The sequence below is a fragment of the Arachis ipaensis genome, chromosome B6 (assembly GCF_059453495.1).
Source record: "Arachis ipaensis isolate K30076 ecotype BB chromosome B6, ASM5945349v1, whole genome shotgun sequence".
NCBI lineage: Eukaryota > Viridiplantae > Streptophyta > Magnoliopsida > Fabales > Fabaceae > Arachis > Arachis ipaensis.
Genome location: NC_142441.1, coordinates 152,110,024 through 152,135,346, shown reverse-complemented (window position 1 = coordinate 152,135,346; position 25,323 = coordinate 152,110,024). Strand labels below are relative to the sequence as shown.

The 25,323-nt window shown below is 30.4% G+C and overlaps 3 protein-coding genes across 8 annotated transcripts; 2 read left to right on the top strand and 1 right to left on the bottom strand.

Annotated features, from left to right (window-relative positions):
• The first annotated feature begins 154 nt into the window (after nt 1–154).
• LOC107605705 (rust resistance kinase Lr10-like) lies at nt 155–8,004 on the top strand. 5 transcript variants are annotated; one of them, XM_088489652.1, is made up of 4 exons: nt 155–1,009; nt 2,307–2,339; nt 6,229–6,252; nt 6,554–8,004. In XM_088489652.1, the coding sequence occupies exons 1-4, from the start codon at nt 175–177 to the stop codon at nt 7,783–7,785; spliced, it is 2,124 nt and encodes a 707-aa protein (XP_088345778.1). In that variant the 5' UTR covers nt 155–174; the 3' UTR covers nt 7,786–8,004. The 5 variants fall into 5 exon arrangements, with proteins under 5 accessions (XP_088345778.1, XP_088345779.1, XP_088345780.1 ...); XM_088489654.1 differs by having other exon boundaries at nt 931–1,009; nt 2,312–2,339; XM_088489656.1 differs by lacking the exons at nt 155–1,009; nt 2,307–2,339 and adding exons at nt 3,314–4,549; nt 4,704–5,086.
• A 206-nt stretch (nt 8,005–8,210) lies between these two features.
• LOC107605706 (large ribosomal subunit protein eL19y) lies at nt 8,211–11,075 on the bottom strand. Its single transcript, XM_016307670.3, has 5 exons — nt 10,920–11,075; nt 10,078–10,200; nt 8,872–9,185; nt 8,520–8,584; nt 8,211–8,421 (listed from the first exon to the last, which is right to left on the bottom strand). Exons 1-5 carry the CDS (start codon nt 11,029–11,031, stop codon nt 8,397–8,399), a joined length of 639 nt encoding a protein of 212 aa, XP_016163156.1. The 5' UTR covers nt 11,032–11,075; the 3' UTR covers nt 8,211–8,396.
• A 6,467-nt stretch (nt 11,076–17,542) lies between these two features.
• Nucleotides 17,543–23,524, top strand: LOC107605702 (nucleobase-ascorbate transporter 3). Of its 2 annotated transcripts, XM_016307665.3 has the most exons (14): nt 17,543–18,025; nt 18,821–18,918; nt 19,966–20,142; nt 20,495–20,595; nt 20,689–20,764; nt 20,971–21,030; nt 21,123–21,307; nt 21,401–21,497; nt 21,824–21,910; nt 22,034–22,092; nt 22,428–22,519; nt 22,592–22,669; nt 22,753–22,913; nt 23,156–23,524. In XM_016307665.3, exons 1-14 carry the CDS (start codon nt 17,854–17,856, stop codon nt 23,369–23,371), a joined length of 1,659 nt encoding a protein of 552 aa, XP_016163151.1. In that variant the 5' UTR covers nt 17,543–17,853; the 3' UTR covers nt 23,372–23,524. The 2 variants fall into 2 exon arrangements, with proteins under 2 accessions (XP_016163151.1, XP_088345630.1); XM_088489504.1 differs by having other exon boundaries at nt 17,613–18,025; nt 21,123–21,497.
• The last annotated feature ends 1,799 nt before the right edge of the window (nt 23,525–25,323 follow it).

The window sequence follows — 25,323 nt, the reverse complement described above, 5'->3', positions numbered from 1 at the left end:
CATCACTCTTTTTAGCACGCGGACTTGCATTGCTGAGTGAAGACAAAAGTCTACCAATGCAAGTCAATAGCATTGACAAATGGAAAGACGATTTTGCCCCCTCAACAAAGTATAGATGGGATGTTTTGATTTAGCTTATAACATAATCAAGAGTTTTTATCAACAATCATCATCATGAAAAGAGGGAAAGCGTTCTCCTGCTCACTCTTAAACTACTTCCTCCTAATTACCACAGTTTCCTCCGCCGCCGTGGATGATAACAGAACATGTGGCCAATCTTCGTGCGGCAAAGTTACTAACGTAAGCCATCCTTTCCGGCTGAAGGATGATCCACAAAACTGTGGCGATCCGAGCTACGAGCTGGCTTGCGAGAATAACATCACCGTGCTATCTTTGTTACCGGGGAGAAACTACCATGTTGAATCAATAAACTACAACAACTTCACAATCCGACTCGTAGATCCCGGCATCTCAGGGGAGGATTGTTCCACGCTTCCTCGCTATTCCTATTTCGGGACAAATCTTCAACAATTATCATATGACGGCATTCAAGAACGAGAGGCTTATTTTCGTAATGGCTCCACATCAGGAACGGAATATGTAACATTATTCTATAACGTGGTTTTCTTGGAGTGCAGCAATCCGGTGAGGGACGATCCACGATATGTGGACACTGCCCCTTGCATTAAAGAAGACCATCATGTTTATGCTGTTTTTGGAGACTTGGCGGTAGTTGAATTAAGAGATGGTTGCCGTGTGAAGCTGTTTGCTGCCGCTTCAGCCTTAATGAGCCCCGACCAAAACTGTTCATACGCCGAGATTCATAGGACGCTCAATTATGGATTTGAGCTTTCATGGCTAAAGGGTGCTTGTGAACATAAGTGTAATAGCAGTATGCATTATGCTTGCTCAATCGACCAAACCGCTCAAAGTAGTCTCACTCTTACATGTGTGGAGGAAAAGATACACGGCTTAGGCTGTTACACATCACTTCTGCAAAAAGAATGTGGTAACAATCTATAGTTCCATCAACGCTTATACTTCGCTTTGGATAGTTAGAATTTTGTTTAATTGTAAAAGTAGAACTACAAATATAAAACTTTTCTATCACAAAAACATATACTATTTCCTTCCAGAAAATATTAGGTATCACCTTTTGTAGAATCGTTAAATAATTTAATATATTTAATTAAATTATTATTTATTAATTTTTAAATTTTAATTATTGATTTTGTATGAGCTTTTATTAAAATATATTATTTTTTTATCACAAATGCTAAGAGTCAATTTTTTTTAATTGTATTATAGGGTGATATAAGTCCATTCTTTTAAGAGGAATATTAGGGGCCAGCAATTTTGGTGTTTTGTAACCATTAATTGGTTATCAATAGTATTTATTAATGGTGTGAGATTACATCTAATAGTAGGAGATCATTCACTTTTATTTTGATGGTTAAGTACTGGCCAAAAAACACAAAAATTACTGTTTCCTATACTTTTTCTTCTTTTATTACTAATAGAATCCTAAAAGGTTGATTCTCAGTCACTTCTTTATTTTTATTTCACAAACAGAATCTAAAGATAATACATATACATAAAAAAGATTAATAGTTCTTTGAAAAAAAATATTTTTAAATTTAATTTTAAAATTTTTTTTAATTAAATTGCTCTTGTAAAGATTATGAATTAATTATATTTGTCCTTTAATCACTCTATTAACAATTTTATTCAAAAGTTAATATTATAAAATATTAATTAATAACATATATAATATCTGATATGTCTAATTAGATATTAAACAAATATATTTATAAAAATTTATTAATTTAATTATTTTTTTAATCACAAAAATCCTATTTCTAATATGATATAGTGACTAAATTAATAGATTTTTGTAAACATATTTAATCAATGTCTAATTAAACATATTATGTATTATATATATTATCAGTTAATATTTCAAATCATCAATTATTAACAAAAATTTTATATGTAATAATTAAATGACATATATAATTAATTCATAATTTTTAAAAGACTAATTTAATTAAAAAAATTTCAAAAACAAATTTAAAAAATATTTTATTTTTTTAATGACTAATTTAATTATTAATCCACATAAAAAAAATATTGGTGTAAGATATTTTTCTTTAACACCGTATACACACTATATCAACATGACGCACACACAAGTCAAACATACTCTTTTCTCCAATACCGTGGTAAACACTGCCACGGGATAATTTGTAGTATTATTTTTGCTGTCTTCAATACTCCAAAGCTAATTTGTTTCTACTTTCGTTTAGGAAAGGTGTCGATGCTCCAAATAATTGCAGAAGGTATGGATTTTTATCCTTATTAATTAGTTATTAAGGTCTGTTTAAAAAAATTTAAAAATAATTTTTTTGAGTTTTTTATCTATAAAAAATAGTAGTATTAATATTTGATATAATTTTTAAAATTAAAATATAATTTTTTATAAAATTATTTAAAAATTTATAAAAAATTTAAAAAACAATCTCTCATAATATTATTATTTTTTATTATATTTCTATAAAATAAATATTTTTAAAATTAAAAATTTAAATATAAAATAATTTATTTATAAACTATTTTTAATATAATTATTTATTATTTAAATTATTTTTTTTTAAAAAATTAATTAATCTATTTACCCAAACCGAATTAAAGGAGAATTAATTTAGTGTGCGACACAAGAATTTTTCATGGATCAACAAGGGACTATGTATAAATATAATTTAATTCAACCAATAATGTTCAATTCATTGTTTTTAATGGAATTTTCTTTTCTATTTCTATCTTATACCATTGCCAACCACCCCCCCTCCCCCCGGCGGCGGGGCCCCCAGCAATCACCTGTATTATTATTATTATTATTATTATTATTATTATTATTATTATTATTATTATTATTATTATTATTATTAGTAGTAGTAGTAGTAGTAGTAGTCGTTGAATCAATATTTTTTGCATACATTTCGATTTTATTATTATTATTATTATTATTATTATTATTATTATTATTATTATTATTATTATTAGTAGTAGTAGTAGTTGAATCAATATTTTTTGCATACATTTCGATTAGTTATGTTTCATTAATACAAAAAATCAGTTACTAATTAATTACTATAAAATAATATATATTTAATATTTATAAAAAATGTGATTATACCTTTGTAAAAATATTTAATTATTCTGATATAAAAAATTTGATATTCTATTATAAAATATAATATTTTAGTGGTCGATTATTTTATTAAAATATATGAAATAACATACATAAATATACAATAATATAACTAATTTAATGATCAATTTTTTATTTCTCATCTTTCAACAATATTAAGGGATTTTTTATTTAAATAAATAAAATAAAAATAATAATTACTAAAATAAATAATTTTAAAAATATTTACCGTTTTACATTCTCTAGTCATATCTCATTTACATTGTAAATGAGATAATAATTCATGTCTGTAAACGAGATATGGCACGTCAGCTGCAACGTGTTTATCTCGTTTACACTGTAAATGAGATACATGAAATGTTTATCTTGTGTATAATGTAAACAAGATATATAGAAGACAATCCCTACAGCTATAAAAGGATGTATAACCCTTGGTATTCTTCACAAATTTTTTCTATCCTTTTTGTGTCTCATATTTCTCATAAATACAAGGCATTAATGGCTACTAATAGTCCATACATAGTTGTGCTTGTTTATCCCAATTGTCGTATGAGAAATGGCGACAACGGAGTGACATTTGAGTGTGAGGATTTGATATTGTTTCGCACTCAGCGTGTGGAGACATTGTCGTCGGATTTGAGGAGTTTGATATTGAGCAAGTTCGGTGGTACACAAGCGAGAAAAATCGGAAGGGTGGCGTATAGGTTGCTGGCATCCATGGGTAACGGAGTCTTCCGGTTTCGACTATTCTGACTTCTAGGGGATGAGCATGTGCGACTGATGTTCGACATTCATGGGAGGATCATGGTGGAGCAGGTAACAGAGCTTTCCGCAGAGGTGGGACACAGTGGTGGTGGGAGTTCCGTACACTCGACCTATGTGCAGGACGACCGACCCCCCGCACCACCGCCCATTCATGTCGCCATTCTAGTGGATGAGGTATAGGAGGGCGAGGAGGAGTCGGACAAGGATTACGTGGCGGACAGTACGGACAGCGACTCGTCCGATGGTGGGGATGAGGATGAGTGTGTTCCAGAAACACCTGTCCAGACTGTGGCTCGCCATGTCCTGCCTCCACCTCACCCAATTCCGGCGCTATCAGCAGTGCCATCTCACTATCACAGTCTGGATCTGGACTCCATGCATAAGAAGACTTCGTTTCCTGACATGGGTGAAGAGGATTACAACCTACACGGCGGTGTAGAGTTTCGAGTCGGCCACAAGTTTAGAAGCCGAGAGGCAGTGCTCCAGGTGTGAAGAACTACAGTATTCGGAGGAGTGCGGAATACCGGGTGATCGAATCAAACCGATTAAAGTACCATGTGCAGAGCCGTCAAGGTGAGAATGAGTGTCAATAGAGCCTCCGTGTGGCCCTTCGGCAGAACCTTAGATACTGATAAGCTTAAATTTAATTGCGCTTTTCAGTACTTCTGTACAAAATATTAAGTAGGTGTACGACATGGCTAAAGCAATACTGTTTTGTTGTGTTTAGGAAGGTTCAGAGGGTTGGTGGAGTGCACAGTTGTCTAGCACCCACCATCCATCGCGTTTCTCCGATTGTAGCTAATCCACCATCGCTCATGGCGGCTATCTTCCCATGGGATCGCGATAGAGGACAAAACAACGGCGGTGGGCAGTGGCAAAGGGAGCTAAAAGGCAGTGCCAGTTCCTCCATGCAAGTTTGCCACAATCAGTAGATGCGGATTGGACGCAGTGGCAGCGGTGGGTGCATCTCCGAGGCAGAGAAACAACAACATGTCTGTCCTCTTCTTCAATGAGAATGAGGAAGAGATGTTGGCTCCTAACAATGGGTTTGGTTTCTATTGTGGGTCAGACCAATATTTAACTTCTGAAGTCCAGACCCAAATTCAGGAGGTGATGGATGATACATTGAGTCCATTTTAAAAAATTACAATTTTCTTAAACCAATTTTAGATTTATGTAGTAATTATACTTTGCTGGTTTTGAGTTGGATTAAATTTTTTTCAATAAAATTAAATTTTTTTTATGCAATAGTATAGACAATATTATTTCGGGATTGCTTAGAATTGTATTTAGCTTTTATAATTTTAATTAAGCTTTAAATTTTTTTCGCAACTTGAGGACAAGATTGTTTTGAATAGAAAGATAATGTTAAAATTAGTATTGGGTCTACAATTCAATTAAAAAATTATACTATAAATAAAAATATAATATGATAATATAAATATACATGATGTAATTAAAAATTATATTTTTTCTCTTTGACTTTAATTCTAAAATTTTTTATCTTATTCTCTCTGAATTTTTACTTAATTCTCTACTCTTGATACGAATTTGTATCATTTTTCTATGACTTGCATCCCTTGAAACGTTTTCTCTACGCTTATGATTGTTTTATTTTAAAAATATATCATATTTGTTATGGAGCTCGCACCCTAAACCTATAACACTAACCCACCATTGATAGAATTACTTAATTTAATTACATCTAACTTTAGCTATACATTTAAGACAATAGCTTAGATACTAACAACTAAGCAATACAAGTTAGACCTTAAACATAAAATAATACAAAGTTTTAAAATACTGCTTAGTTATTATTTTATTCTTTTTAAAATAAATGTTTCTTTTACTTTTAAAATTTATTAAAAATTAAGATATATAAATAGAAAAATAATGTGAATACATTAATCTTTTAATGAATCTAAAAAAATGAATGAAACGATTATTTTGAAAAAAGGGAGTATTACTATTGCAAAAATGTTTGGAGATCATAGTTTGGAAACTATAAATAGCAATAACTTTTTTTTTAGCTTTTGTTTAAATTTATTAATTACTGCTAGAGTAAATGCATAGTATTAAATGTAATAAATGTATAATTATAAATGTTATACAAATAAAATTATAAATAATAAGTTAAATAAAATAACTTTAGATTATTATCTTCCTAGTATTACTCTACTATTGTGCATCGACTAAATGGTAATTTACTGTCTTTGCCATGTTGCTAATTTTTCACTGATTCTTCTCTACAGATTACGCGTCTGGAATTTTGAGAGGTAGATTCTCATTCCTCAGCAAATATTTTCAGTTGCATTGTGTGATTTCCATATTGAGTCCTAATGTGACTAAGAAGATATTCTTAGGGTAGCACAATAAAGACTGATTAATTTGCCATTCTTTTAATTTTTTGTTAAGAGTTAAATTGGTGTTTGTTCTTATGTCAATTAATTAATTATGCAAAACTTTTTTTACAGCTATTGAATATCAAGTTACATTCTTCGAACACCATGTTCAACTTTTAGGTGTCCTTTAGCAATAAATATATTTAAATTGATTGATACTTCTATATTTACACAGGACTTGGAATAGTTGGAGAAATTAGTTTTTCCTGGAATGGTATTCCTACGCAGGCAGGAGTATTAACAGGATGGTTTATGATCGTCAGATATGTATTGGGTCTCGTATTTTTCTTCGTAATATTGATCTACAAATGCCAAAGCAGACATGCATCAATTTATGAAAACATTGAAGAATTTTTGCAAGGGAACAAACTCATTCCGATAAGGTATTCATATAAAGAGATAAAGAAGATGACAAGAGATTTTAAGGAAAAGCTGGGAGAAGGAGGATTCGGTTCAGTATATAAAGGAAAGCTACGAAGTGGACCTTTTGTAGCCATAAAAATGTTGGGGAAAGCCAAGGGTAATGGTCAAGATTTCATCAATGAAGTTGCTACAATTGGTAGAATACATCATGCCAATGTAGTAAGATTGATTGGATTTTGTGTAGAGGGTTCAAAACGCGCTCTTGTATACGAATTTATGCTGAATGGTTCTCTAGATAAATTTATCTTTTCCAAAGTGGATAGTGCATCATTGACTTACCAAGAATTTTTTGAAATATCTCTTGGAGTTGCTCGTGGTATAGCTTATCTGCATGAAGGTTGTGACATGCAAATTTTGCATTTTGATATCAAGCCTCACAATATTCTTCTTGACGATAATTTCATTCCTAAGGTGTCAGACTTTGGTCTTGCAAAGCTTAATCCTCTTGATAACAGTATTGTATCTTTGAAAACAGCAAGAGGAACCCTTGGTTACATGGCCCCAGAATTGTTCTACAAAAACATAGGAGCAGTTTCTTACAAGGCTGATGTCTATAGCTTTGGAATGCTTTTGATGGAAATGGCAAGTCAAAGAAGAAACTCGAATCCAAACGCGGAGCATTCAAGCCAATTTTACTTTCCATTTTGGATATACGATCAATTGGCTCAAAAAAATGATGAGATAGAGTTGGAAATTTTGATGCATGAAGAAACAAGCGAACTAGCAAAAAAGATGTTCACAACTGCACTGTGGTGTATACAATTGAAGCCAAGTGATCGTCCTTCAATGAATAAAGTAGTGGAAATGTTAGAAGGGGATGCTGCAAGTATTGAAATGCCTCCAAAGCCCTCGTATTATCCAAATGATATTATTGAGAGAGATTCTGAGATTGACTTAGGAGAAACTACTTCAAATAATTCTTCCGGCTCTTCAGGTTTTGAGGAAGAAATTGCAACTAACCCTCTGTTGAAGTTTTCTGGATGATGACTAGTCCAGTTTGCTTTTTATGATCTTGTTTCTTATCAAGTAAAGGTTCAAGTATAGCAAGTGTGATATTTCTCTATATTTCTTATTTCTGTGTTGTACGCTTTTGTTTACTAAAACCAGTTGACTAACAATTTGATCATTTCCTTTGTGAGGACGCGTGTATTAATATTATTATTTTGATAAAATAAGTTAAATATAATCTTTGTTTAGTTTTAACTCAATAATATATACAATGGTTAGAGAATAGTTAATATGACCAATACCAGAAGGAGCCTTATTTTGTGAGTGATTATTCTGGCATGTTTACTGATGTTCCCCCTAATTTAAGGGTGAAATTTGTTGATCACGTACACTATGCAAATTTTTTAAGTTAATTTTATGATATGGCGAGATTGGTAGCATGCAGGTGAATCTTAAAATCAGGAGAAACATAAATAATTAAAAAACAAACTAATAATTCAAAATACGAAACAAATGTTATAGAACTTACAAAACCAAAACTGCCAAAAATGAACTCACATCAAAACTAGTACAGAAAACTTAATGATTATGCTTAGAACCATCAAATATTCACCATCCTCCTTCTAGTTTACTGGAAACGATAATTGTTACTTCTTGGATTTCTTTGGTGCTCTGCATAAAAGATATACAATTGACAATTAAAAAAAGAAAAACACCATACACAAATTGCAACTATGAACTATGACATAAACATAAACTGTAATACTCACTGGGCAGGCTGGGATGCTGTAGCAGGTGGAGCACTAGGTGCTGCTGTCACCTTCTCTCTCGGACCCTAAACATTTCAAACACAAGTGAGATAATTTTAGTTATAACTTAGGAGAACACACAAAACAGTTAAGTGTTAGAGAAATGTTTTGTACATTAGGGTGTACACTAGGGTAACACCCATCTCTCCTCCATTGGATGGAGTGTAGAACTTAACAGGTCTCACTGTTACCAGATGGAGGAGTGAAGCGTGTCGACTTGATGTACAAGAAGAATGAGTACAAATTATACATCTCTAAGTATTATCCCCATGTGCAAGGATTATGAGATTATAAACCCGTGAATAGAACTCACTTGGGCCAGGCGTTCCTCCCTTCGAGCAGATTTCCTTTCCCTGCTAGCCTTGTTCTTTGCGCGCTTGGCCTCGAACTGATCAGACAAAGTCTTTTCTCTAGCCTTCTCAGCCTTGGATTTGTGGATGCTCTCCATCAAAACTCTCTTGTTCTTGAAAACATTACCCTTCACCTTCATGTACATATCATGGTACATGTGCTTGTCGATCTTCTTTGATTCCCTGTACTTACGAAGCAATCGCCTTAGAACACGCATCCTCCTCATCCAAAGTACTTTGGTGGGAAGCCTTGCCTCCCTTGTACCCTTACGCTTACCTGATAATATTTAAGTAAGCATTGTAATTAGCAAATGATGACCAGGACCAAAATGCAAATTCATTTTATGCCCAGCTAAGAAAGCTCCACATGTATTTCGTGGCTATAACTTATCTACAAACCTATCTAGCAGAAGTATTACAAACTTCTTTTCAATCAATAAGCAGCTCTGTAAAGCATGACTTACAATAGGAGTGAAAAATTAAGGTTCAATATCACTTAGTGGCTTATCTAAAGAGTGATATATCATTGTTCAATGATTTTCTAACATCTTTGAAAATCCCCTGGGAGGCTTAGAATTGATTTTGGGAGGAAGTAAAATTGATTTAGTAAATTCCAACACTGTTCGGTTTCTAACTCTCAAGATCAAATTCTTGTTCTATAATAGATTTTGGGCAAACTGAAAACATTTTTTTATTTTCTGACTGTTACTTTAACAACTATGATCAAACATAAAACAGTTTAACCAAATAAATTCTACCATAAATAATTCAACCTACAATTAGTTTCAAACAAGTAGAATCGAACACAAAACAAACTAACTTCTCAGTTATTATGCTTCAAGTAGCGAACAACCAATAGTACCATGGCCATATTTTGTGAATATGCATCAGCTACAAACTACTAGAATTTAATCCATCCTAATATTGAATTATAAGATCAATTATTTTCACATTGAGAAATGCTGTGTACTCATCTTTGCCTCATACACCCACCAAACATATAACCCCCACCACCGAATGAAGGTTCGGACTCAGGTTGAAATATGGAATTAGATCTCACAAGTCACACCTCATCAAATGGTGAGGATTTGTAATGTTGGCTCAGTGTACAAAGCAAAAATAAGCACAGATCGCATATCTCTTTTGCATTTAAGTATAACAAAAATTACCGTATCCGGAGTGACGACCCTTCCGCTTGGCTTCCTTCATCCTGCGAGCCCGGGAGCGTGAGTGAATCTTGGTTGGCTTCCTGATGATAAATCCATCCTTAACCAACTTTCGAATGTTCTGGCCTATGAACAAAGCACCCACCAAGCTAAGTAACGATCAATGTTTTGTTGTCCAATAGAGTATATCAAAATAAGTGTCTCAAATTTGATTGATGTACTTTATTTTACTCTTAAAAGTAGAATTTTGAAGCTAGAAAGTGCTATCTATGACCATTAACCAGTAATAATGTTCACTAAAAGTCTTAGATTAGCAACCTCCGTGGACAATACCTTCAAGGGTTTAGGGTTTTTTTCTTTTGGGAGGAAATGTCACTAAGTAATGCTAAATGGACAAACACCATAGCGTATTACTACTAGGTACAGAAAAAAACACACCACATTCAGATATCAGATCCAACTGAATACACAAATCAAAACTTTGAAAAAAAAAAAAAAAAAACATGCGGTGTTAAAATAGAGTGAAAATTTTAATGAAACTTGAACAAACTTTTTTTTTTAGATAAAGGAGCTCACTAACTGTTTCTCTCACAGGAAACTAATTATTTTCTAATTCTTGTTTTCTTTATTTTATTTTCTGTTTCCTCAGAGCTTAGCTACAACGAAGTAAGTTTTTTACAATTTCAAAAAGGTGCGGAAAAAATAAAATAAAAAAACGCAGGCTTTTGTTTTTCATTTTGATAGCATCGACATTTCTTCGATCCTAATCTAGCTAAATGGAGCTGAAAATGTTGATAACAATAAACTGGAAGAGAGAGAGAGAGAGAGTGAGAGAGAGAGCATACGAGAATTGGCCATGGAGATTTCGTTGACTTCATTGGGATCAAGCCACACTTTTCCTCTTCCACACTTGAGAACGCTCGCCGCCAATCGCTTCTGCAGCTTCAGCGACACCATTTTCTCCCTTCACAGTTCTCTCTCTCACTCTCTCTCTCTATCGCGAAGTGCTATATATGTGTGTCTGCTTCAAATGGCAACCCTTGTTTTCTGTTAATGGGCCGGTCCTCACTTATGGACCCAATATGAAGTTTAGTATTTGGGCTCACCTCTATCACAAGCTCATCATAATTATTGAAAGTATAGCAAGTTGGGCTGCTGGCCCTTCATGCACCAAAAAAAAGGAACACTCTGTCGAAATTAGGAGAAATAAAATGACCAAAAAAAAGGGTAAGTTAGAGAATTCCAATATCGAGTGTACTGTGTATGTCTTCTAGATAATCTTGAAACTTCATTTTGTTTTTTTCTTTTTTTGCTATTGTCATTTTGTTTTTATTCCGGGGTTGTGGATAGAAATTAATGTGCTTCCATTTGTTTAAAAGCCCATTCTTCTCAGTTTTTTTTTGGTCCCATTCATTTCAGTTTGGTGTGAAGGTAAATCCTTTCAAGACATTTGTACATTTGGATATTCGTTTCATAAAGATCAGAATATATAATACTTGATTTAGAAATATTTAAAATTGTTTTTTTCTACATTTAAAAATTGTATACAATTTAAAAAAAAACTATGAATAATTTTTAATACATGATTTAATTAGAAACATTTGGCACTTTATTTAATCAAAACTCAAAAGAGTTCTATTTTGGTCCTTGGAATCAAGTGTTACTTTTCTCAAATTATTCTTTTACCGTAAATTTGAAATTTTAAATCTTAAAACTTAAATACAAAATTTTAAACCTAAATCTTTAATCTTTCAGAAAATAAAAGTTAAAAACATAATTTTACAATAAAAAATAAATTAATATTGATTAATTAAAAATGATTTCTTATACTATTATTCATTGGAATGTGGTGGTTCTAATGAAACTGAGTTAAGAAACTCACCAACTTCAAGTAATTAGGCGGCGCTACAAATTACAAATTAAAGATCTGGTGGGGTTTGCTTCATTTAATTTCAAATATTCTTGTGAACTTAGATCAGAAATTCAATAATGAACCAAGATCAGAGTTTCAGAAGGTGGTTGTCGTAGTACAATACCCCAGTAGGTTATTAAGGTCGGTTTCTATGGACAAATATGGCACTAGAAATTTGACACATTACTAAATGTTCATCTGAAAAATACAATCATTATATGAGTACATAAGAGATTCCATCAATATATACTTATATAGTACCACGGATCACGTGGCCTTCACATGCTAGCTTGAGATTTTAAATCTTAATAATTAATAGTGGTGCCTAGCTTTTGCTTCATAGAAGGTTAAAGGTTTGGACTTTTGATGAATGGTTTAACAAATTCAATGGACATCTGAATTCAATAGTATTTAAAGTAAATTAAATGTGTGTTTGGAATTTGGATACTATCAAGGTGTAAGCAAATATTTTTTTTAGGAAAATTAAGTGTGTTTGATAATTTTAAGCAAAATAAAAATATTAGAATTTTGTTTTTAAAAGTTATAATTTTCATCTTTTTAAATAATATTTTTTTACTTTAAAAAAAGATATTTTAATCTAATAAATAAAAATAATTTTATATTATTATACTTAAACATAATTAAAAATTAAAAAAAAATTATATTAAATATCTAAACATCACATTACTTTTTTTTTAAATTCATCCAAACAAAGCTTAATTAAGTTATTATTTAATCAATTTTTAGAATCATAAAAACTAATGATGATTAATCTAACAATTTAGTGGCTAGGTTTCTTCATATTTTATTTAAACTTAGGTTTTTTTTTTAACTTGTATATATCTCCCTTTTCAATTTTTTTTTAAATAATTATTTCTAACTTTAGTACTTTGCTACAAAGAAAAATAAATTTAAACCCTAAAAATGGCTTTGAGTTAGATCGGCCTTCCCAGATAAATTAGTATGTGCGAAAATTGATTATTAATTAAGAGATTCCGATTACATATTATCAAGAAAATTATAATATATAATAATACGGAATAAAGAATAAACAAAAAGACAATGATTGAAACTAAATAAATTAAAATAGAAAAATAGGTTAAAATTGAATATAAAAAAATATTTTATTTTTTTATTTAATTTTTTGATATAATAAAAAATAAAATCCTTAATTTAATTTGTTCATATCATAATTTAAAAATTAAATAAAAAAACTCACTCAATTTAATTTTTCTGTACGATAGATATAATCATTTTAGAAATATTTATAATTTTTTATTAAATTAAAATAAAAAATTCTAAATTTATTAACATAAAATTTAATTTATTAATTAAATAAATAAAATTAAAATATATAAAATTAAATTAAATATTTAAAAATATAAATTAATAACTACTAATTAATACTTAAATTCTTTCTATAGCAAACATCTGAAACATGTAATACATTTAATAAAGAAAAGTGGGAACCGATGTAATATGTAGAAAACATTAACTATAAACTTTTCCCTTTGTTTTGTATATATATATGATCATTAGCCTTTAAAGTGGGACACAAATTGATGATTATGATTGTATGCAAAGTGTTCCTTTATAGATAAACTCAAACTCTTTATTTCATCCTTTTTATTGTCTTAATTCTCTTTACTTCATTGTGGGGTTAAGATCTTTAGATTCTACAAAAGTTGACACAAGAGGATAAGAGTAGAAACAAAAGTTATATGGTGATGAAACCTTGTTATTTTGTCATGGATAATAGTAATGTAAAGATGATACATTGGATAGTGCTTTATAATTGATTTTTTTTTTTAATTTATCCAAAACAATATATTACAATTATTTGATGATGAAATCATCATATGATGAAGAAATTGATATAACGTAACAAGCTTTATTTGATTACTTTGTGTTGTGTATTAATCATTTCCCTCACTCACAAAGTGATGATGTGTGTGCTAATATTTTAGATAAATTAAAAGAACTAATTTAATTTATTGCATGCAATATCTATTCTCATAACATACATTGGATAAGATTAGATATTTTTTAGAGGAATAAATAGTTATTTTTATAGCTAAAACATTTTGTTTTTTATTAAAATAAACTTCAATGTTTATTTTTAACAAAATGAATCTTAAAAAATATATACCATTTAACAAAATAGTTTCAATATTAACTCTTCATTATACACGTTACCAAAATGTTTAAATAGCACATTAAATATTTACTTAAAGAGTTAGAGTGATATATATATATATATATATATATATATATATATATATATATATATATATATAGGGTTGATTACATTTTAACCTGAACAAAATTCTAAACCCCAAATTAAGTAATTGGTGGGAAAAAAAAAATTTATTGATAGAGAACGACATTTCTATTTGAAAGAACAACTATGAAGACTGCATCAAAAGAAGGGAAAAATTATTTGATGAAACCTGCAGCTTCTGCTGTTAGGAAGTGGTGATGCTAAAATTCAATATTCGGACCAACCCTAAGCGTTAGTTTTTTTGTTGTCCTTCTTGGATATGTCATTTTAAATGAAATCCATTGAAATAAAATTTGTGATTCTTCTTATTTGTTAAATTTTTTTCTTTTTTTTTTTTTTCTATTTTGATAGAAATTGAGAATGGAGCACAGCTATTTTGTTTGGGTTGATGAAGTAAAAAAAGAGATTAAAAAAATTAAACCGAATGTTAGAAGGAGCGAAGAGATGGAAAGTTTTGGGCAATTAGTCTGGAGTTGTTTAGAGGCACATGATCGTGTTTGATAGATAAGACAAAGATATGAATATTATATCTAGAGATATTAAATTAATATATTTTATGTTTATTAAGAATAAACATAAAGATACTAATAAAATATATAATTTATTTTTTATTATTTTTATTAATTTTTTATAATTATTTTTTTTTAATTTTTTTAATAAAATAAAATAAAAATAAATTAGACTTTTATAATTTATTTTAATTTATCATCAAACAAAATATAAAAATATTAATTTTTATATTTCTATTTTTTATGTCTTATATTTAACGTATTCTGTTATCCTGTTCTCAAAATTAAATGCAATTTAAAAGAATTATAAGATACGTAACTATGAAATCATCTGTAATTGAAGAACATATAAAAAAAGATAGAGACTTTGTTGTTAGTGCTTATAATTGGAATAACTTTGGTTATATTTATGAAGATGTTCTCATTATTTAGGTAGTGATAGTGTTGTTATTGCTGTGTGATAGTAAAAGTTAGTAGTAGAGAATGCTAGCTTTAGGTGTGTTAAATATTAAAATTGTATCTAAAAATGAATATGTATTTTACTATTACTATTTTCTAAACATGTGCTGAATGATGATTTTTACTGAATTAATAAAGGTCAACTAAAATGTTAAAGGGTGAAATAAGGGTTTTAAATTTAATAATCTCTGATATAAAAAAAAGTAATATTGCATCTAATAACCTTTTAGATAAATACTTAATGTGTCATCTAAATATTTTTATTAACGTCCAGAATAAAAAATTAAAGTCAAAATTATTTTGTCACACGGTGTTTATTTTTTAAAATTTATTTTGTCAAAAATAAATATTAGAGTTTATTTTAATAAAAACATAATTTTTTGAGTATTAAAATGACTATTTATTCTTGTTAAGAGTTAAAAAAAATACTTAAAAAGAAAACTAAGTGAAAACAAAATTATGAAACATACGGCGAGTGTGGTAGTAAAGATTTGGTTGTTTAATGAAAGAGGAAAGAATGAAGAGAATGAAACACTAAAGAGATGATAAGAGAAGAGAAGAAAACAAGTTGGAGTGAGTTGGCAAATGAGATGAAAGCAATTTTACGTTTAACTCTGAACACCTCGAACACTGCACATTCCACGCCTTCCAACCTCACACCCCATACTCCCCCCATTAAATTCCAAATAGAAAAACAACAAAAACGTTAAACTAAAAAAAAAAAAAAGTTTTATATATATATATATATATATATATATATATATATATAATTTTGTTATTATGTACTCTAAAAATACATATTAAAATTATTACTAAAAAAAATTTTAATTTTTGTATCTTAATAAATATATACACAATAAATATATTAAAAATTTATTTTTATCTTTTTAATTAATAATTTTATTTTATGTCCTCAATTTAAAATTGTTATTATATAATTTTTATGTTAAAATTTTTTACTCTCAAAAAATATTTTCAAACTCCGCTGATGTTTAACACATGCTTGCCAACCTCCATATATATATTGATAGTAAAAAAAATTTAAATTGACTATTTTAATTTTTAATACAATTTTTATTATATAAAAATCATTGAATATTATTCTTATTTGATAAATTGATCTTTTTATTATTTTAAATTTAATTTGTCTTAAAGTATATTTTTTGAGATCAAAATATTTTATAATAAAATTTATTTGTCTAACATATATGTTAAAAATACGATTAAAGCCAATAAAAAAATCAATCTATTGAATAAGAGTAATTGTAAAAAAATAACAGAAAAAAATTTATTAAAAATTAAAGTGTACAATCTAAAATTTTTGATGACCAATTTAAATATTTACTTTATATATTCATTGAGAAAAGATCCTCTAAAATAAAAAATGTAACAAATTAAAATACTAACTATTATTAAATTTATAAATTTTATTATGTTTGAGTTTCACACTTTTATTTAAAAATAATTAGTCTTTTCTTTTATCAACTAACTCATTTTAAAAGAGTTAAATTTATATATTTTTATTTTTTTTATAACATATTGAATTCCCCTAAGGTTTTATAAACATATATATATATATATATATATTATCACATTTTAAAATATATGACTTTAATATATAAGTTTATGTCCATATACATATATAGTAATACATTACAATTTTGAAAATAAAAATATGTAGCATTTAATTTGTATACATTATCATTTGGTCAAAGATAACATTTTTAAACAGTACATAAAATATGCAAGCCGTTAAGTCTTCATCTACTGAGTGTTTTTTCTCCCACTCCTTCCTTGTACTTTTCCTGAACTCTACTCTTTCTAAAGTCTAAACAAGTACTTAATACATTAGAATATAGCATTATTTAAAATAAATTAAAATAGAAGACAATTCTTCTAAATATAAATATATAATCAATATATACAATCATAAAATACATTTTATTTTGCATTGTTTCGTCTTGTATATTTGATATGTTTTTAATAAGTAACATATATTATAATCAACCAAACAAATCAACTAATCAAATATATTATGAGTTTAATTTTGATGTATTAATAATATAAAATATTTTACACAATAGTATAATTATAATTTTTTTTGTAATTATTTATAAAATTAATATAAAAAATAATTATTTTGACTAATATGACATTATGTGATTGAATATACGTATAAATCGATTTTATACTTTTATAAATATATTATTATCTCTTATTTTTTTGAAAAAAAATACATCAATTAAATATCATCTAAGAAAACCGTTATTCACTTATAAGTGTTATACTTTGTTTATTTTAATAGTTAGAATTAAGCTAATACCTTAATCAAGTAGGATTAAATGTTATTTTATATAGTTTCTTCATTCATATCATCAGTAACAGTCATTCCAACAGCACCAGTTTAAGCTTCTCTTTCTCTCTCTCTCTCTCTCTCTCTCTCTCTCTCTCTTTCATATGCTTTTTCATTCATTTCAATACACACACCAACCTTCTGAGCTCTTTCTCTCTCTCTTCTTTCTCTTTCCTTCTGTTGAAGACAACAAACACAGGATTTGACAGCAAAAAGATTCTGAATTTCTGAGGTTAGAACTTAGAAGAACAAGAGGAAGAAGAAAATGGGTGAAACAGAACATCACCACCACCACAACCACCAAGCACCGCCACCAGTTCAGGCACCACCACCAGGTCCACCACCGCCAAATCTTGGTCTTTCAAGGGGTCCCATTTGGCAACCAGCTGAACAGCTTCTTCAGCTTCACTACTGCATCCATTCCAACCCTTCTTGGCGTTAGTTTCATCCCTTTTTTCATTCTATATACATGTCTGTGATTGTGTCACTTTTTTAATTGAATTATTGTGGTTGTTTTATATTTCATTCAAGTTATTAAATTATAATCAGTGTTATTTAGTTGGGAGAATATAATTGGAATCTTTGACAGAAACTATGGTGGTGGTGGTTGTTGGATGAAATGGAATGATATGACTCACTTTTTCTCATAAGGGTCAACAATCATGTCATTCTGTCAACTAAAATTCTTCAAAGTTTCTAACTTTATATAAAAATTTTTATTTTTTATTATTTTCAATGCCAAAAGCTGATAGTAAAGTTATGCCCTGATGTTAAAAGGAGTCAATAGTTCTGTGCATGTCAAAACACAAAAGGGTTGTTGAGTTTTTGTATTATTTTAAAGTGGAAAAAGAATAAAAGCTCAGTTCTTTCAGTTTTGGTGTCTCTATCTTTGTTGTTTGATTTCTTTTTCATACGAGTCTGTGTGTGTATATGCAATGGTTTATTTTGCAGATTGCTTTTCTGGTTGTTACCTTTATTCTATTTTTCTGATACCGAATCTTTTGTTTTTTTTGAAAATGGGATGTTCCTTTTGTATTTTTGTTCCTGTCAGTTGTGTGAATTGCGTCAATGAATCAAAGTATCAAAGTATTCTTTTATGTGATTCGGTATGTGTAAAAAGTTATGTGAAATCCATTTTCTGAGTATTAAATTCTGGTATCCAAAACTTTATGGTGGTTAGTCTTAATCTTAAGTATTCACATTTTGATCATATCTTGTAATAATTTTGGCAGCTGAGGCACTTCTTCTGGGTTTCCAGCACTACATTGTGATGCTTGGGACGACAGTTTTCATTGCAACCACCCTTGTGAATGCAATGGGTGGGGATGCCGTAAGTCCCATGTATTCTATCTTAAATAATCATCAATCTGGACAAAATTGGAAAGTTAATGCATACCAAATATATTAACTTTTCACTTTGTCCAAATTCACAATTAGAATCAAGAGTAAATGGTCAAATTAGTCCATGAAAGATTACTCGTTTTTTAAATTGGTCCCGAAAGATTTTTTTAATCAAATTCGTCTTTTAAAGACTTTAACTTAGTCATGTTAGTCCTTCTGTCACTTTGTTTGTAGATGGTGTCAAAATTTGCTAATGTGACACGTTAAGCGACACCCCAACACACACCTAGGAGTCTTAATTGACTATTAATATGATTAGTTTATGAAATTAAATCAAATCAACTCCAAATTGAGGGATTTCAATGCTTCAAGTTCTCTCCTCAATTAGGTTTTGATTTGATCTAATTTCATAAAATATTATGTTAATAGTCAATTACGACTCCTCAGTGTGTGTTGGAGACTTGGAGTGTCACTTAACGTGTCACATTAGCAAATTTTGACACTATTAACAAACGAAGTGACAGAAGGACTAACATGACTAATTTAAAATTTTTAAAGGATGAATTTGATTAAAAAAATCTTTTAGAGACCAATTTAAAGAACGAGTGATCTTTCAGGGACTAATTTGACCATTTACTCTTAGAATCAACCATGTTACCTACACACAAAAAGTTAGCTACTAAATTCTATACAAAATACAAATAAAAAATGAGTTAAATAATGTATTCATGCACAAATATATAGTGACTGAATTTTGAGATGCAGATAGCATTTTTGTTTTAGAATAGAGGTAGTATATAGTAAGATTTTCCCTTCTTATGCTTTTGTGTAATTGACTCTAGGCCGAATTAATTCTGGCAGAAGTGATTTACTTAGAACTAAGTTTGATGTAAAGTGAATTATATTTGATAGTTCTTCTAAAAATGGTTCTAATAGAAAGAAAGAAGAATTTCAATTCTGTCCAGAATCAGTTCTAGAGTCCAGAATTGATTTTGTGTCCTATTAGTAATTCTTCCTTTTTGCTATTCTTGAACAGGGTGACAAAGCTCGTGTGATTCAGACATTGTTGTTCATGTCTGGAATTAACACACTACTTCAGTCTTGGTTTGGGTCGAGGCTTCCGGCAGTGATGAGTGGATCGATTGCTTTCATTCTTCCGGTGCTGTCCATCATAAATGATTACACAGACATGACATTCACATCGGAGCATGAGGTTTGTACATCAAGATAACAGAATGCATTGCTATTGAAGTATTTGATTGCAGTTGGAACTTATGTGTGTTCTGAATTCAGTTGTACCATGTTATTCATGATGATCTTCTTTTATTTAGTATTTTTAAGGTGCATTTTTCTTCTTTGCTTTTAGATAAAGCATTCTTGTTCTAATAAACCAGCATTTTGTCGAGTAGTACCAATCTTTCGACTACCACAAAATAGTTATCATTCCGAGGGAAGTAATCTTTTGAGGGTCAAGATTGTGGCTTACACTATTTGACTGAATTGCTTTCTCTAACATGAAAAGTGTTGATCCTGAAGCTAATGTAAATTGACTTTGGCACTTGCAGAGGTTTACCTATACAATGAGAACAATTCAAGGTTCTTTGATAGTTTCGTCTTTCATCAACATCATCCTCGGTTATAGTAGGGCCTGGGGGAATCTAACAAGGTAAATTTATCTCAATTTTCTCAACTTTGTTTCTCACTTTCTCTTTTCTCTTTAATACTTCTGGTGAAGTGGTGATCCTTCTTTCTGAATCAGATTGTTCAGTCCGGTAGTCATTGTACCGGTCGTATGTTTGGTGGGTCTTGGGCTGTTTGCAAGGGGCTTTCCACAGGTAAATTAACATTCCTATGTACTTCATTGAGATTTGTATGATCCTACGTTCAATATCCATATATTTATAAAATGTGTCACTAACGTCTGTATTAGTGTATTTTGTGATATATGACTCTCCCTCCTTTATAAATATAGCATGGAAAGAGGTTGGTGTAAATATGACAAATTAAGGGTTCTTAAACTCAATTATCTTGTTCCATGCAGCTTGCGAATTGTATACAGATTGGACTACCTATGCTCATTCTATTGGTCCTAACCCAGCAGGTTTTATTTAGCATCAAAATCTGTTTTTTGTAGTTTTACTACTTTTATCACCTTTTTATGTTACAATACCTTCTTTTTTTCTGGAATTGCAGTACTTGAAGCGCCTACATCACATTACACAGCATGCTCTTGAGAGATTTGCTTTGCTTATTTGTGTTGCTGTCATTTGGGCATTTGCTGCTATCCTCACCGTGGCCGGTGCATACAACAATGTTAAACGATCGACACAGTTTAGTTGCCGCACGGATCGTTCATATCTCATGTCTTCTGCTCCATGGTATGATCACAACATAGACTCTTTAGTAACTTACAAGTTTCAATGCTCTTTCTGGAACTTAACGAATTTAATTTTAATTTTTTTCCCTTCCAGGATTAAAGTTCCATACCCGTTTCAGTGGGGTACCCCAATATTCAAAGCTAGTCATGTCTTTGGTATGATGGGAGCAGCACTTGTTTCTGCAGCCGAGGTACAGTATCGGTTCCTTAATACACTATCCATTTCAATATATCTGTCAAAACATTAAAAAACTAAACAGAGTAGCTTGGTGTTCAAGCATCCTGCATTATGCAGGGTCCGGAGAACGGCGCAGCTATAGGATGTAATATAGTCCTTGAGGTCACATGGAGATAACTCAATCGATGTTCCAAGACTATCCTTCATAAAATAAATAAATAAATAAAGTATTAAATAAATGTTGATAATGCATTAAAATTAAATTAAGGATTTAATGGTTAATGTCATATCATCCATTAACAATCCTAAGCTTTTTGCTTGTGGGAATTTTAAATGCAGTCTACTGGTACTTTCTATGCTGCGGCGAGGCTTTCCGGTGCGACATCCCCTCCTGCATATGTGCTCAGCCGAAGCATTGGGCTGCAGGTGAAGTTTTAATTTTCTTTTTTTTTAATAACTACCAGTCTGATGATTCTTCTGTCTTGCTACAAAATGATGATATTCCAAAACAATTTTGACACAAACCCTTGTTTTTCACTCCTTATTCAGGGTCTTAACATGCTTCTCGATGGCATTTTCGGTGCTGTTGTTGGTACTACTGCCTCTGTGTAAGAAACTTTCTTTAAGAACCTTTGTTGAATGGTTTTTCCTTATATGTATAAGGTCTAGTTATTAAGTTGTTGACATATTTAACGAATCACTTAAATTCTTCGTCGATGATTCCTTAACAACGGGACTCGGACTACACAGACCTTCAACTGAGTCTTACATCATCAGCAGTTGGAAATTTGGAATCTACAAAATTCTGTGAAAGACCAAATTAGTGGCAGCTGAAATTTATGCTTGCAACTACTATGTTATCAGATTCAAACTAATTGAACAAAGATTTGTATATATTCGTGTGATCATGTCTGAGCTGCCTCCTCAATTGCAATGAGTGCAGGGAAAATGTAGGCTTACTTGGTCTAACGCACATCGGGAGCCGAAGAGTCGTCCAAATATCATGCGGCTTCATGATCTTCTTTTCTATCTTTGGTATAATAACTTCTTTTTTTACTCTTATATTTACATTCTTTATTACAATAAATTGACAATAACTTTTTGCAGGGAAATTCGGAGCCTTTTTCGCATCGATTCCTTTACCAATATTTGCTGCTATATATTGTGTTTTATTTGGTATTGTGGGTAAGTGATGCTGCAATTATGTCAATATGTTGCATATTATTATGATAATTTTCGCATAGTAACTAACTAGCTTTTTCTTGCAGCTGCTGTTGGGATTTCGTTTATACAGTTTGCAAATTCCAATAGCATGAGAAACATGTATGTTTTGGGCCTATCCTTGTTCCTAGGGATCTCAATATCTCAATATTTTGCCATGAACACGGCTCCGGATGGTCACGGTCCGACCAGAACGAATGCCGGATGGGTAAGTATCTAATTTTCCAAGGTTTATTTGGTAAAAACTCAAGTGAAGTCGATATCTGAGAGCCGTTAGATGAAAATTTAGTCAAATCAGTCAAATCATTTAACAGTTCTCGAGTATCAACTTCAGGTGGAGTTGACTGCATTTGAGTTTCCACCGGTTTATTTAGACCTGGTTTGGTAAAATTTTCGTATTGCATGAACACATTTTTATTGAGTAATCTACCTTCTCTTTTGTTATAACAGTTTAATGACATCCTTAACACCATTTTCTCGTCTCCTCCAACCGTCGCTATAATTGTCGGTACGATTCTCGACAACACCCTCGAGCACAAGCAAATCGCCGAGAGAGGACTTCCATGGTGGGTACCTTTCCAGAATCGGAAAGGAGATGTTAGAAACGACGAGTTTTACCATTATCCTCTACGGCTTACTGAGTATATACCCTCTAGGTTTCTCTAAAAGCATTCTCCAAACTTGTATCTAAACCTTGCTTTTAATTTTAAGCATAGTTACAAGAAGAACTCTCAAATAGCGCTTGTAAAATATGGATAAGCAATTTTTATCATTGGCAAATTTTACCTTAACCTGTATAAATGGATTTTTGACGTATAATTCTTTCTATGTTTTATGTTCTTACATGCAAAAAGTTCATCCAAATATATTAAGCTTTTTTAGCATGTATTCATAACTAGCATGCTTTAGTGTGAACGAGGAGTGTTAGGAGGCCAACAACTTTTGTGTTTTGTAACTATTAATTCGCCATCAATAGTGTTTTTAGTAGTGTGAGATTATATCCAATGGTTAAGTGCTGGCTACAAAACACAGAAGTTGTTGCCTTCTAGACTTTCTTTATACCTTAATCCTTGTGCACCAAAAGAGTGTAGTATAAAATATAAGTAATTCAAAGGTTAATTTCTTTGGAACTATGATTTGGCAACAACTCAACCTTCATGGCATGTCACCTTCTAGAGTCTTTTAACTTCTCAACTATAGTATAGAAAATCCTTTCCTTTTTCTATATATAAATCTTAATGTCAATTATGCCCTTGTTTATCTCAAGGAGTTTTGGGTTTTGGCTAGTAAGATGCGTCATTCATGAGGCATGAGATGACATAATTCTTCCCCAAAAAAGGAGGACAAATAAATTGGTTTACTTTGGGGGGAAATACATTTTATAATCTTCCAAATCAAAGGTTAATATACGTTTATGAAAGTTACATTGGAAGTATTCATTATTGTGTTTTTTAAAAGAAGACTTTTGTTTTGTCAATTTGTGATATTGATTGGTTACTCTCTCTATAGTGAGGTCATCAAATTATATATTTTATCGATCGAGTAATACTAGAGAGTTAATTTTTTTTGGTTATTATTAGTCAATTCTTTTTAAATAATTTTCAATTTTGTATTCTAAATTATAAATTTTTAATTCTAAATTTTAAATTTTAATTATAAATCTTAAATCATAAAAAATGAGAATTTTTAGAATTAAGAAAATAGTTAGCTAATGTTGATAGATTAAAAGTTGGCAAAAATTATTTTTTTTTATGGAAGTTTGGTGTATTGGCCAAATATTAAGAATGTAGATGTATTACTGAATGGTGGGATTCAATTTTAACACGGTGGGGGCGTGTTGACAGTGCCTCAGAGGCGTGTCAGGCAATGGAAACAAGCATGTGGACGTGGTGAGGTAGGTTGGAGGGACGTGTGGCACAGCTCTGCCAACAAGTAGGGGCGTGTTGTCTCTAAATCTTGACAGTCCAACAGAGTGGGGCGTGTTGTCTCTGAATCTTGCTAGTCCAACAGAGTCTTCGCTCTTTTTCGAGGAGCCTGGAGCAACACGGGAGGCGTGTTGCAGGTGGTCTGCATGCAGGGGACAGCCCCCCACTCCTGTAGTCAGCAACGTTCAAAGTCCCTCTATAAATTGAACTTTTGGAACCATTTCTCATGCATAAATGCTTCATATGTTCACTGTGAGAGGAGAAGCTGAGAGAGTGAAGATAAGTGTAAGAGTTAAGCTTTTTTGTGTTGTTGTTGAATGCTTCACAATTTGATCGTGAGAGAAGAAGTTGAGAGGCTAAAGAAGAGTGTTAGAGTTAGAGTTGTTTGAAAAAAAAATTATGTAAATTTTTTTTTTTAATTTGTAGTGTTTAAAAATGGTACGTAATTATACGACACCTAAAGAACATATCAGCAATTATTTGGATCATCCAGTTTATGTAAGTTCATAAATTTTATTATTTTATGTATTTAAATTATTTTTTTAATTTTTGTTGTTGTTAGTAATATTTATATGAAAATATAATATTATTATTTTAGTATCATTTTTTAATAATATTTACGAATAATATTTTTAGTTGTCTAATATAATTATATATGTTCTGTTTTATATAAATGTAAATATTATTTAAAAA